General features: G+C 29.7%; 1 protein-coding gene across 2 annotated transcripts; it reads right to left on the bottom strand.

Moving 5' to 3' along the window:
• Positions 1-3,301: 3,301 nt before the first annotated feature.
• On the bottom strand, positions 3,302-11,354 carry LOC137821833 (ABC transporter A family member 7). Of its 2 annotated transcripts, XM_068626605.2 has the most exons (18): positions 11,145-11,354; positions 10,604-10,985; positions 10,446-10,528; positions 9,396-9,540; positions 8,659-8,778; positions 8,458-8,582; positions 7,989-8,147; positions 7,492-7,654; positions 7,285-7,410; positions 7,116-7,199; positions 5,971-6,332; positions 5,425-5,625; positions 4,982-5,091; positions 4,798-4,882; positions 4,240-4,368; positions 4,053-4,158; positions 3,870-3,958; positions 3,302-3,760 (listed from the first exon to the last, which is right to left on the bottom strand). In XM_068626605.2, the coding sequence occupies exons 1-18, from the start codon at positions 11,211-11,213 to the stop codon at positions 3,461-3,463; spliced, it is 2,838 nt and encodes a 945-aa protein (XP_068482706.2). In that variant the 5' UTR covers positions 11,214-11,354; the 3' UTR covers positions 3,302-3,460. The 2 variants fall into 2 exon arrangements, with proteins under 2 accessions (XP_068482706.2, XP_068482705.2); XM_068626604.2 differs by having other exon boundaries at positions 7,285-7,654.
• Positions 11,355-14,769: the final 3,415 nt, after the last annotated feature.

Here is a 14,769-nt window from a genome sequence, read left to right on the forward strand (position 1 = left end):
AATATATGTAACTTTCTTTAGTATAAAAGACATACAAGTATTAGATTTGATGCTATCATTAAAAAAAAAATCAATAAATAACATATAAAAATTAATTAGTCACTATATTGGCTAAATTATATATTATTTTAGAAACTAAAAATTATTCGTATCTAAAGTGATTTTTATTATTAATAAAAATTTATAAAATGATTTCTAAATTAACTACTAAAGTTTTAGTTACTAATATTTTAGATTCTAAATTAGTCTCTAAAAGACTAATAAAGACTAATTTTGAATATAAAGTAGTAAGTAGCTAAAATCTTTGTAGTTAATAATTAGATACTATTTAAAAATTATTTTATAATTTTTTTAATAATAGAAATTATTTTAGATATCAATAATTTTTTAATTTATAAAATTTTCTCTAATTTAGTAAAATAATAAATAATTATTTTGATTTGTAAAATTATTTTTTTAGTGTATAACATACAAGCGTGTAGTAAAGTAGATGTAATATATGATATTTAAGGTTTGTTGGAAAATCCAGCTTTTTGTTTGGTTTTTAATTAAAAAAATGAGTTTTGGAGTCAAATAAAAGGTCTCACATGTTTTCAAAATAATAGATTTTTGATATGGAGACAGAAGGAGCTTGTAACAGGGATAGACAAAGATATGACGACGGTTTCTTCCGGCACTTCCGTACCTTCTTCTCTTTCCTTCGTATATTTTCAAATTTCCAAAAATGTCTTCTTTATTATTTTGGATTACACAATTCGAAAATCATTTTTCAAATTTATAATTAGCTTCTGGATTACCAGAAGTCTTTTTTCATATACATGATTAATTTTCAGATTATATAATCCGGAAGTCTTATTTAGCTTCCGGATTATGTAATCCAGAAATTTTTTTTAAATGAATTTCTGGATTACATAATCCGAAAACTATTATATGAGGGTGACATAAGAAGGATAAAAATGTATTTGCATGTTGTGTATGGAGGTGGCAGAAGAAAAGGTAGGAAGAAACCGTCAGATATAACTATACGATTCCAGGAACTCATGATGGGCTCACTTTATTTTTTAAGTTTGGGGAAGGCCCTGTTAAAACACTATAGCAAACATTCTTTTATATTGAAAACAAATTGAAAATGTGGGTTTCATATAGAGATTAAAAAAATTATTAAAACCGAATTTAAAATTAAAGTATGACACTAACAAGAATCCAATGCATAGATCTTTAATACACAATGCATTATAATTAAAATAAAACCATAATCAAAACCAATAAGTATATAAGGTTGAATATTTAAGTCTACAAAGTACAATTACATACATAGTGTTTCGTTGAAGAAAAGAGATAGAAACAAAAGGGTTTTCCAAATCTATCTTGTTTGATTTTATTTTTGAAGAGATTTCAAAATTCATTTATTTAACTTTTTTCTCCCTCTATATATTGGAGGGATTTGAGGAGGAGGGAAAGTCAGTTGACTAAAAATTTGAAGTGCATCGAGAAAATTTATTTATTTTTAAAATAAAAATATAATGTCTAATTAAAATTTCTTCCCTCTCTTTCCCTTTATTAAAATCAAACACAATGTCTAATTAAAATCCATTCCTTTCTTTCCATCAAAATGTCTCTTCATACCTTCCAATTTGATGTACTAAATAAGAAAAATATTTTGAAGTCCTTTTATATAGTAATTTCTAATACTTAATTTAATCAAACTGGTTTATAAGAAATTTTATCTAATAGCAATGTAATTGATATGGGTTGGGTCAAATTTAATTTAACTTTGGATCATAAAGATAATCGCTCACAATAAAGAAGAGTGTAGGAATCCTAGTATTGAGTGTTTGAGAGCAAAGCAGTGTAAACGCAGAGAAATTCAGAGAGGGAAGAAAGAAGAAGTTTTGAGAGAGAAAAGAGATAAGCGAAAGAATTTGATTAATCACAAAATGAAAGCACATCATGTTCACGGGTTACAAAGAGCAAAATATAAAGGCAAAGTAAAAGTCCAAAAACATAAAAGGGCCCAAAATAGAAAAATGAAAATAAAAAAACAGAAATATGTTATGGAGGTGGTAATAGCACAAGTCACTATGTAAGATTAAAAAAAAGTGAAAGTAAGACATGTGTAAAAAGTGAGAGAACTCGTACAAATCTTAAAAAGTAAACACTCTAATTGTTAGCTTCTTTATTAGAATAAAAAAAGTCTTTTTTTAGTAGCTTCTTTTTCTTTAGTTGTAAAAGAACACTGTGATTGTTATGATGGAGTGATTCAGAATCATTCAGCATAAATAAGTTTTGAAGATTCCTTCTGACATAAAGAAGGACTATCAAACCTTCTAATATTCCAAATTTAAAATTAAAAGCAAAACAGAGCAATTTTTTTTATTTTAAAGAAAGTAATATTACAACAAACGTTTAGAAGGTATAAGTAACAAATTGCAAGAAGAAGAAAAGGAGAGAAAGGCAGCAAATGTAACATAGTATTAAAATAATCAAAACAAATTCATAAGAAAACTTCAGTTATTACTATTACGTTTAGTTTTTTATATATTTTTTGAATTAACAAAATAAAAAATTGATAGAAACATTTATCGTTCAACGAAACTTTTTCAAAAAATAATATTAATAAAGGGCATCATCCAACATAACATTAGTATGAACATCTCTCAACAATCATATTTCTTTTAAGGATAAGTATATAGAAACAAAAATATAAAAAAAAAATACAAATAAGCCTGGGAGATGGAATGAAAACCATATAATTAGGAAAATTTATACTTCAAAATAACTAACTCCTCTATATTATTATCCATCATCATGATTCCAACCTGAATCCACCCCAACTATATAACATGAATGGAAAACAAGCAAGATGAAAATATCTCATATATAAATCATCAAAAAATCTAAATAAAGCAAAAAAAACAGTTACAAAAAGATGGTTTCTGGAAGTACCAAACTTACAAGCACGAAATTACTTTATATATATATATATATATATATATATATATATATATATGTTTATAATAATATATAATAAAGATTTTTCTATTTATAATGTCTTTATACTTTGCTCTTAATACTATCTTAAAGTCACACTAATAAATAAACTAATACATGACTTCTACCTATACTAAAAAACCAATAATGATTTATATCATATTTATACTGTTACGATAAAGTGTTTAAAATATTTAATTATATATAGTTATTTTTTTATTATAATATAATTTTAATATAATGCATGACAAATAATATATTTAATTATTTTATTTTTATATAATAAAAAAATCACATAAAATAAAAAATATATATACCTACACTGTTTCGAATAGTAATAAGAAAATCTCTGAAAGAGATGGTTTTACAATGAAGAAGCTAAATTTTAGTTTATTTTGGGAGAAGCAGTAAACAAAATTCGAGGGTGTATATATACACATTATTGATCATGTACATGCAGAGTATGAAGCTATGACAAAGTGTCAAATGCCTGAGCCCCACGTGCAACTTTGATGAAGACATCTTCCAATGTGGTATCAGCTAAACCCCATGCTGAAACGGTGAAGCTTCTCTTTGCAGTTTCAACTGCTTTGAATACATTTGCTATTTTAACCTCCTCCTTTGGTAGCTCAAACTTTTGTGTACCAGAGATGTGGTAGATCTTGTTAGCATTTGGTGAAAGCCCTCGCACCAAATTCTCTACATCCTTTTCATCATCCACAGCTGTTGTCATTGTGAACACATAACTTCCTCCATACCTACCTTTCAACTTTGATCAAACCACCACAAGTATAAAAAGTGTCACTTCACGAACATGGCATATGCATGAAATTGGATTTCCAATGAAGTTGATTATTATTATTATTAAGCAATGTTACCTGCTTTGGGTTTCCTATGCACTGCAAGCTTCCATCTACAAATATTCCTAATCGATCGCATAGGACTTCTGCCTCTTCCATGGAATGTGCTGAAAAGAGTGTGCAAACAAAGATTTTATTAATCACCAAAAGGTAAACAAGCTCTGTATATGTGCTTCTAAACCAAGAGGAGAGTGAGATTACTGGTAAGAATGATTGCACGATCTTGTTTTGCACGCTTCACAACATTCCATAAGTTGTTTCTTGATGCAGGGTCTAATCCAGTACTTGGCTCATCCATATAAACAACCTTAAAAAACAAAACATTTAGTATAAGAAAACATAACAAAAACATTTTGGAGAAAGAAAAAATTAGTTTAATGAAAGCTACTTTAGGATCTCCAATCAATGAAATTGCGACACTAAGCCTCCTTTTCATTCCTCCACTGTATTTTCCAGCTTGTTTATCTGCAACTCCTCCATAAAAAAGGTTTACACTTTTCAACGATTCTTCCACCGCCTGCATCAATAGATTGGAAGTTAAAATTACCTAAGTCTTGTCTCTACAGATAAATAAATGTTAAGAGAAAATGGTTCAGTTTGTATCTACACTACAACCAATACCTCTAAAGATCACCCTTTTAACAGAAAAATATATATCCATGAATAATTAAGGGGGAGTGAGCATAAAACTATGATAACATTGATAAAATGTTCAATTTCCTTTAAAAATGACAAACTAATAGTACTCTTCATGACGTTTCACACACTTGTGTCATTCAAACATAATACACAAGAACTGTATATTACTAATAAAGAATGACAAAACTTTTAACTACCCAATGTTTTTGTCACATAAGAATTGTATGGTTCTCTCTTTGCTCCAACTATGATGCAACATATTCTAGGTTCCAACATTCTCTGCAATCACAAACTCAAGTAGACTTACTTCTGTCAAGGCTGAACCTTTAAGATTTTTAAGTCTGCCATAAAAGAGTAGATGCTCTCTTCCTGTCAGAGATTCCCACAGCAAACTAAAATGATAAAAGAAAAATATATAAAATTTCTTAATTATTACAAATTTAATTTAATACTACATTAAAAAACATAAATAGGAGGAAGTTTCAGCTTACTCATGCTGTGGGCATACACCCATGCTAGTATATATTCCATCCATATGAGTTCTTATGTCAAGACCTTGAACAAATGCTGTACCGGAGGTTGGCTTCGTGAGACCAATCATCTGTAAGCAATACATGATGGTTAATTGAGGAGCAAACCACCAGCAAAAGAAAAACAAGGATTCATGGCATAACAGGATTTCGCAGAAAACCAATCAGATTCATACTTTTATGTGTCAACTCAGACATCATCTCTAAGGATCAACAAAATTGGCAATTTTCATTGATAAAGATACTCTTTTTTTCAAAGTAATTTTAAAATTGTTCTTTCCTCTTGAGAAACTAAATAGATTTTTCAGATTCAGCTTATATTTAAAGAGGAAGGAAGGGATAGAGAAAGAAAAGTAAGGAATTTTCCAAAAACGTTTATTGCTGATAAATCAAATTTAACTAACCATATTGATAAAGGAAGTCTTCCCAGCACCATTGGGACCAAGCATACCAAAGCATTCCCCTTGAGGCAAAGCAAGGGACAACCCTCTCACTGCAAATTTCTCAGGGTTACCATCCCTCCCCGGGTAGACCTTTTTCAGGTCGTCGCATACAATTGCTTGATTAATGGTCGGTTCAAGTAGCAGTTGCTCCACCTTCTCCCTCTGAAGAGAAAAAGGCAAAAAAATTAACACTTCATGCATGTAACTGAGGTACACCATATTTTAAAGAGAAAATAGGCTATACAGAGAACTTTCTTGCATAGTCTAGTCATAAACAATCTTTGTTAATTTTTACAATAATTACTTGAGAAGTCATACAATGGATTATTCTGTTCAATTATGACAATCTAAAACTGTTTTACACTATGAATGCATAATCATTGACTCTATTTTAAATAAAAAGAAACAAGTAGTGACATGTTTTTCAGTAAAAATATACTGTTCAAAGAATAATCTATTAAAGAAACCACTAATGAGTAAATGTATTCAATGAAAACAAAAATTTACCTCTTGAGCGACATCAGGTTTCTCCATCTGAACAAACACCTTAGATTTCTGCCTTCGGATACTAGGCTTCCGAAAAGATGAATGAGACTCTTTCTGAAATCCTTTCAAGAAAAAAAGAGGACTTTTTCTGCTTCCAGATGACAAAACTTGATCGATATAATAAGCAAAGAAAAGCACCAGAAGCCACTCCACAAACATTATAATTAAGACCTCCTTCATGCCATTTGCGCTATCATTCAGATCGCTCCAGCGCATACCATCAGTCCCCAAAGCATCCCCACTAAAGGAATATTGCGAAAACTCATATAACCCACGATATAATGCAAACCCAGGATACAACTCCATAACAATGATCCACCCTCCTGAAAATATTGTACAGACAATAAATCAACACGCCAGAATGAAGCTTAGAAAGTGCCAACATGTTCGCACATGATACATAAAGATGTTCACAATGATCATGTTAGTCTATTATTTTCAGTTGATAAAGAATAAAACCTTAATTCCCTACTCATGCCATTCATCCTTGTGTATCAATTCACAAGAACATTCAGCAACATAACACTCACTCCTCGTCATGATCTTACATGATAATGCGTGATTTCATGACTGCAGAAACTTTGTTCTCATTAATAATTTGGTGTTTTAAATATCACAGATTTTTAACAAATGAGGCTACAAATTTCCTTTGACATGAAATTGAACTGAAACATGTTTGTAGCCACTAGAACAATAATGGTTAACATAATTAGGGGAACAATAGCATGTTGGGTAGAGGGGGCAAAGACAGTAAATTTAAGTTTATGTTACATGGTATTCAAATTTATTTCATTGTTCTATTTGTTAAAGAGTTTAATAAAATTTTAGAGGAAAAATTTCTCAAGAAATTTGTAGGTAAAATTATTTCCAGTTCAGTTAAAGTCATGATCGTGTAAACAAAGATGGAATTTTTCCAGAAGTTTATTGAGGACAGAAACAAGGGCTACATAAATTTGTAAAATATCTTCCATGCTGAAAACTGTCTGATTATGAATTGTAATGTGGTACAGTATATCTGTCAATACTTTAGAATAAACATTCTAAAATTTATATGTCCACATGAATGATCCAAGATGCTTACAAATTTTTTATCATTTTTTACTTACTCGGAAATGATGTGTCTTGAACAAAAAATTGGAAAAGAAAGCCAGCTAATAGCCCAGTTCCAAACACACCTATATATGAAATTACTGCAATTACAAAAAAAAAAAGTTAGTAATCCGACCAGATAGAAGAAAATACTAATTCAACAACATAACATGGTAATCATCAAACCTGTAGCAGTTTTAACATTTGAAAACACGGAAGCCAGCAAAAAAGCCAGTACAATTTGTAAATTTATATAGATGAAATAAAACACGAATTGGATGCTGTAAGCATTCATTGTGAAGAAATTCAACCCTGAAAAAAACCAAGCAGTTGTATTAAAGAGAAACTGAAAAAATGTCAGAATGAAAATAGTCACATTGGTTGCATTCTTACCTATGACTGAGCCAAATATCACCAAACACAGCATGTAGACAATAGATATGGCAAGAAAATAGCCATACGAAATCATCCAATATGGCCCATCACCAAGACCATGCATTTTCATCATGATTCTTAATTTTTGTTGCTTCTCATATACTAGCGTTGTCAAGGCAATCTACATCAATAAATCCACAATTTTAAAAACACATTATAGAAAATTAACTGTTCTGTATTGACATAACAGATATCGGATAAAACTGTTGCCTTTCAATCATGTATTTTTTTCTTAGTGCAAAAATCCTTATCCACAAAGAGGCTTTACATGAACACACTCATACCAAAATGATATGGGAGACATAAAAATGACAGGCCTAATTCAAAATCAAATTTTAGCCAAATAGAAACTTATTCAGTAAACCATGTCAGTTCTTTTCTCCTGTGCTAAATTCTATTGGTACAAACAATGTAGTTCATTGTAAATATATTGCTTCATATAGTTATGTACTTACAGGGAAAAGTTGCAGGATGACCCATGTAAAGAAGAGAGCACCCAAAAGAGAAGCTAAATCAAATTTAATTGGGGTTGAAGGTTTTGGCATTTCCTTCACAAACTCAAAAAACATTCTGGTACCAGGTCCCAACAGAAACTGGAGGTAGGCATCTGATACCTGCGATTGCCAAAAAATAGAGACACCAATGTTATTAAAATGAAAAGTAGGAAAATGCATACAGAGCAAATTATAATCATACAGTTTTGAAATCTAAAATACCACAATTGAATAATACATGGATGTCATGATAACTCCTTTAACTTCCCCCGTTTGAAATATGAATTTGAAATGCATGCAGAAATTATATTGCAAGTAGCGCGAAGTTGTTTCATATACTGAGACAGAGTTTGCTGTTACAATATGTTATATCAATCATAGATAATAGAACAGAAGATGCACATTGAAAAACAAAGTTTTAGATTCTTACCAAATTAACAGAACGAGGAATACGCGCCAATGCAATTTGACTAGAACCAGTGTCGTTTTTGTAGGTGGAGTTGTACCATATGCTGACATTAAATATGTTCCCATTTGAATTTAAAAAATCATAACCTGTCAAAAGAATATAAAGTTAAGTATTGCTTTCAACACTTTAGTGAATCAAATCAAAATATGATTATGTACCTACCTGCAGCTATCTCTTCGATTTGTTCCTCTAGATTACTTTTCCGATAGCCTCTATATAGCTCATTGTTCACTTCAGAAGCACTATTACGCCATAAAGGTAAACCCTCAGCGCAAACTAACTCTACATCCAGTAGAAAACAAAATTTTGAATTAGTAACAAAACTTTTAAACAAGACATGCAAGCCTTGAGCATACTCAGAAAAGAAAAGACAAGCACACTACAAGCAAACGTATTCAAAATCATTTGGGAACACTTCTTGGGCGCAAGATCACTATCATTAGAAGTGTTTGAGAAAAGTATACCAAAGGTTGCAATTATGAGTAACTATGCAAACATATTGTATACTTTCTTTTGATAGTTCCTAGTTTGGCAATATAGCAATTATTTATTAATGATCCTATAGCTAAACTTCCACCCTAAAATATTACATCCTACAAGGCTTAAATTTTTATACTCAATTAAGTTTGGTTTAATTTTTATACTACTAATTACTTGTTTGAACAAGAAGACATGAACTAAAATCATATGAAAGCAGAAAAAAACATGTCCAGAGTACACAAGTTTATCGAGTTATTTTTAATCAAACATCACCTTCTTGATTAATATATAGATACAAAATCCACAATGGATTATCATATTTCATTAACAGATGTATGCAATACAACTATGCACATTCATTCACTTTCCTGTTATCACTTCAGGAAACAATACATTGCCAATAAAAGGATGTCTTGTACCTTGTCTGCTAGTTGCTGCTGATAGCTCAATAGAAATGGAAAATGTAGAGTTCTGCGTGCACTGACTTTGTAGATAATAAATAGGTTCATCCGAAAAGAAAGCAGGTTCCAGAAAATTGGTGTTCTCTGTCATTGAGGCTGATCCCTATATTTTAAAGACAAAATGAAATTACATATATATGAATCTAAATACATAAGAATAGATAAAGTTTACACACGAACAATGTCTAAACGTTTCATAGTGTTATCCAAGTATAAATCATTATGCATGACAACTCTTTTGATTTTTATAATACTAATGATGATTTATGACTGGTAAATAGTTTAAAACTTTTACATTAATAATGCATGTCTATTAAATTCAATAAACAAATAAACACTAAATTATCTTTTTTTTAATCCTAAACCTTAATCCCAAACCCTTTTTTTTCAATTTTTTAAAAGTTTCCTTATTTGCTCCCACATATACTAAAATTTTCAGTACAGTCTTATAATTACCAAAATATATGCACTGTGACCCTTTTTATTTGTTTTCTCGCTAACTTGATTAGGTACTGAGGAAACAGATGAAACCATATGTTTCAGAACTTAGAAAATCACGTTAAAAAAATTGGTATCTATAAAATTTAAATAACATATTTAATCCTCTAATTTTACAAAATTAAATAATTGATCTAACATAATATTTCATCTAATTACTACCAGAAAATCACAACATTTTCTTAACAATGTTAAAAATTTATTGTTAATCATGACCCCTAATGTTTTATACGAATAAATAACTAATCTTTGTCATAATTTATGGAAAGGTCGGCATTTTAGGTTAAAAATTAAAAAAAATATTAATATTAAAATATACATAATGATGCCTAACTTAAAAAGTTTATATAAAAAAATAAAATTATTTAATTTTTAAACATTAAAAGACTAACTGCCCCGTTCAAATTTTTACGTAGATCAAAATTACACATTCACTAAACAATAGAGGCAAAAAAAAACGATTTAAGCCAAATTTAGTAACAATATAGCCAATTTAGAACAGTAACTCACAGCGACATTTGCTGCCAAACTAGCCATAACAGCAGAGCTGTTTATAGGAGTGAAGGAACTTGGGATCATATTCCCAGATATGGCTACAAAAGAGAAAACCAAGAGTAAGTTAAGTAAGAAAAAAAAAAACAATATAATGTAAGGATTCAGAGTTTTACCTTCTCCAAAAGACTGATTTGTGCCAGTGAAGAGCATAGTGACAGGGCAGGAGCCATTCCTCCTGCAGGAGGCGTTTGGATAATCGGAAAAGGGAAAATTGTCTGTTCTCACAGCTCGGTACTGTGGAGCCGGCACTTGCAACAGAGGAGGCCATTCCTGAGGATTGGGAACAGGGCAGGTCGAAACTTGGTCCAAATCCGAATGCTCAAGCCCGCACTGCTCCTCCACACACGTGTCCCCTTGTCTCCTCACACAAACGCACCCACACTTGTTCTCTGCCTTGTCCAATTGAGTATCCACCAGGCGTTGGAGCAGAACCAGCAACAGACACAACAGGAACGGGAACATGATGAGTCGAACGTTTGTTTTAACATTTCGCTTCTGAAAACGAAAACAACACCTTAATATCTCACACTCACCTCAATAACCATTTCTAACAGAAAGTCATATAATCAATAGTGCATGTTTGGCTCAGCGAGTTAAACCCAAACCACTTCCATTAGCTTCAAAACATCAAATCAAAGACGCAGATAAAGTTACCTGAAAGGTTAAATTCTTCCTAAGGAGTGCGTTTGCCTGAGTCCAGAAGCTCGCCGGTTCGTTTGCCATGCTTCGGAATTTTCTATGTCAGAAACGAACACCAACTTGTGTGAAACTTCAAACCCACGTTGTTTTATATTATATGTTCTATATAATGTTTTCAGTATGACCGTTTTGTCCCTGAATCTTGATGTTATTTTCAACAATGGTGTTTTGTGAAGTGTGGAAGCGAATTTTTGTTAAGGCAGGTGAATTTTTGTTTTCCGAATATGCCCTTGGTTAAATGACTAGAGTGTCCTCTTGTAGGAATGTTGACTTTGTGTCGGGAAGCATTTTCCATGACCTTTACAAGGCCAGACTTTTTCTGTTACGTTGAAATGTACCCGTTCCGTTTTTACTCGACGCGTTTTTTCCAATTAGCACGTAAACTTAACGACATCAAAATCTGTTGACAATAATATATAATGGTCAGTGTCTTCCTAATATAAGTAAAGAGTAATACGAAAGCTAAAACAACACTCTTTTTAACATATTTTATTATTGGGTAAAATTGGTTGGGATTTTTTTTAAAAAAATTCTACATCTAAATCAAGAGAGAATATTAAAAGATCAAATATTATGTCTAAACAACAATAATAGAAAAGAATTGAAAAGAGAATGTCTCTAACTTTTCTTATTTATTATTATCATTACCATTGAAGAAGATCATTACTATACTTTTCTTTCAAGTAAGAATAAATTATTTTTTAAAATTATTATATTAAAATGTTAATTATTTTTAACTCATTTTTAAAGTGATTTAATTCTTTCATTATTGTTATTATTTATCAAAAGTAAAATATTTTTTTATTCTTTCTATTATATCTCATTGTTCTTTGGCTTTTTTTCTTTTTTTTTTCTTCTTTTATCTACTCCAATTCACTACAACAATGAGTAGATGAACACATTTCTTCATATATCAAACTTTTTTTATCTATCTACGGCAAATTATATCACTGATTACACTTATATATGTTTTTTTACTCTTTCTTCTTTTTGTTAATTTTAGAGCTAAAGTAATAATAAAATACAAATTCAAAAATTAACTTATCTATTTATCCTTTATATGAAGAGTTAAAGAATGTCAATTTATTTTATTGGTTCGTGAACCATTGATGAAGATTTTTTCCATTATTTTTCTCTCATGGTTTTAAGAAAGAAGGTCGATTACGTTAGTAAGCTTTAACTTAAAAATCGAATCTACCAATTAAATAAATAAAAAAAACCTGTAAATGTAACGAATAACCAAATTACCTAAACTACAAAATTAATATAAAGAAAAACCAATCAAAATTAGAAAACCAGTTCAAATTAAAAAAAAAAAGAGTTAAAATTCCATTCAAGCTAGATCAATAAAAAAGTTTAATACAATATCATCTTTTACTCTTTTTTTCTTAAAAAAATAGCTTAAAATATTTGGAATTTTCTTTATATTATACACATTAATTTTAATTCAATTATGATAATCATTTTATTTAAACTTTTATATTATTATGACTGTTAACATGTTTCATTTTTAACTTATTATAAAATTGTGATATTATTTTTTAATTTTTTAATATAAAATTTTCTTTTTTTTCACCCGAAGTGATCCTATTTTTAAAGAATCTTTTTAACTTCTCTTATTGGCCACACATCTCTTGAATAAATTATGCAATTTTACACATTAATCAATTGTCACAATAACCAATTATCAAATAATTTAATCAATATATAATTAAATAATTTGGTCATTTCACCCAAATTATCTCAAATAGGAATATCCTAAGTTAATACTTAATCACTCATTACAGAATTCGGTGAATATTTTGAACTACCATACTTTAATATATCATTCAAATTCAATATATTCTACACCACATTTTTAACTCAATATACACAAATTCGATGAATAAAGTTGAGGTCATTATTTTCTATATCAATTGATTATATTACAAGATAATACTAGATATATAATCTCGACATTGGAATACTCGTAAAAATAAATAATTACTTAAAATAAATTAGTTTAAATTAACCTTAGTTTTTAATTATGTTTTAAAATAAAACAGTTAATTATTAGAGCAAAATTGCAATAATTATATAATTTCAATTAAGTTCTTATCCAACAAAGCATGAAGAAGTTGTATACGATAGACGCTATACACCAAGAGTAAATTATGCAAAATGCAAGTGTTTTGTCTTGACAAACAATAAATAATCATGTAGATTTTCCACTTTGTCTGACAAGCGTTGATGATGATCATACGAGAAATGCAAACAAATTTTAAGCTAACATAAACATACTCTCGAAGCTTAATTTTGTGTTATAGGAAATGTCTTCTTCATCTGTCACCAAGATTATTCATGCCAAAGGTAAGTCTACATCAAACATTTCTTGGGAATCGAGCTAAAGCTATATTGTTAGTCAATTGTCATAATATAAGTATATATCAACTTTGACTTGGTTGTCTACCAAGTACGATGTGCACTTTTATCATGTGTTTGGTGTAAAAAGTTATTCAACCTAAGGAGATATTCTCTACAATCAAGCTTGACAAATGATAAAAGAAAAAGAAGAAGCTATTCAAAATGAGTTCAAATACAAACCATTTTCTGACTACCTAGTACCACACGATGCTTTATGAAAAAAATTTAAAAGATTGAAATTAAATTCAACTTTCCCTTCTTATGTTTCTCCTATTTTCTACCTAAATTATGTCTTAGAAAATAATAGTTTACTCCTACAAATGAAAAATAAATATAATGTCTTTTATCATAGGATTGATATTTACTTATCATGGTCAAAACAAAATTTAATATTGGATGTAGCACTACAAAAAGTTTATTTTTAACATAGGTTTGTTGACAGAGGTTACAATAACCTCGACTAAGACAAATGTGTATTGGGGGTTTTCTAAACCTCTCATAAGTGACAATGGTTATTTAAGAAACCTCAGCAAAATTTTATATATTTTTATTTCTCACTTTATTTTTTTTCTTTCTGCATTTTCTACATATTGTTTTAAAGGCACACATAGTTCTAGAATTCATAATTCAAAATTCAAAACTCTCAATCATAGGCATGCATAAGCACACAAAGCACGCTCTTCCCATCTTCATCTCTCGATCGTAAGAAAGAATTCAGAATTTTCAAGGAAAACAACAATTTATCTCTTCTTGCACTAAGGCTTTCGTTGATATTCTTTTTCCCTTTGCCCTATTTGATTATTCGAAATTGATTTTTTTTTTCATTTCTCGTGTCTTTCTTCTTTGCCTAACTTTTAGTGGTGTATTTTCTTCAAGCAACCCGTTTTCCTCTAGACGGTTCATTTTCCTTCCGGTGTGCATTTTCCTTTTGGAACTTTAGAGCATTTAATGGGTTTAAAACCATCTCTTTGAACTTTTTTTCTAGCTTATAGCTTTAATATGTATAAATGGCATGTTTCACTTCTTAAGCAAGTTGAGCAGTGGTGTCGAAATTTTATTTGGACTTATGATATTCTAAAAAAGGCATAGTTATCGTTAATTAGGTGATGATTTTTTCACCTATTGAGAATGGAGGTTTGAATATTACTAATCTCCATCATGAAAATAATGTGTATCT

The sequence above is a fragment of the Phaseolus vulgaris genome, chromosome 9 (genome assembly GCF_051622355.1).
Source record: "Phaseolus vulgaris cultivar YP4 chromosome 9, ASM5162235v1, whole genome shotgun sequence".
Classification (NCBI taxonomy): domain Eukaryota; kingdom Viridiplantae; phylum Streptophyta; class Magnoliopsida; order Fabales; family Fabaceae; genus Phaseolus; species Phaseolus vulgaris.

Bases quoted from the DNA above. Each gene is read 5' to 3' on its own strand.
- LOC137821833 (XM_068626604.2), bottom strand. From the start codon at position 11,213: ATGGCAAACGAACCGGCGAGCTTCTGGACTCAGGCAAACGCACTCCTT. The intron at 10,529-10,603 runs GTAAAACTCTGA...TCTCTTTTGTAG, and splicing joins AAATCAGTCTTTTGGAGAAG to CCATATCTGGGAATATGATC. The intron at 9,541-10,445 runs GTGAGTTACTGT...TTTAAAATATAG, and splicing joins GTTTGGCAGCAAATGTCGCT to GGATCAGCCTCAATGACAGA.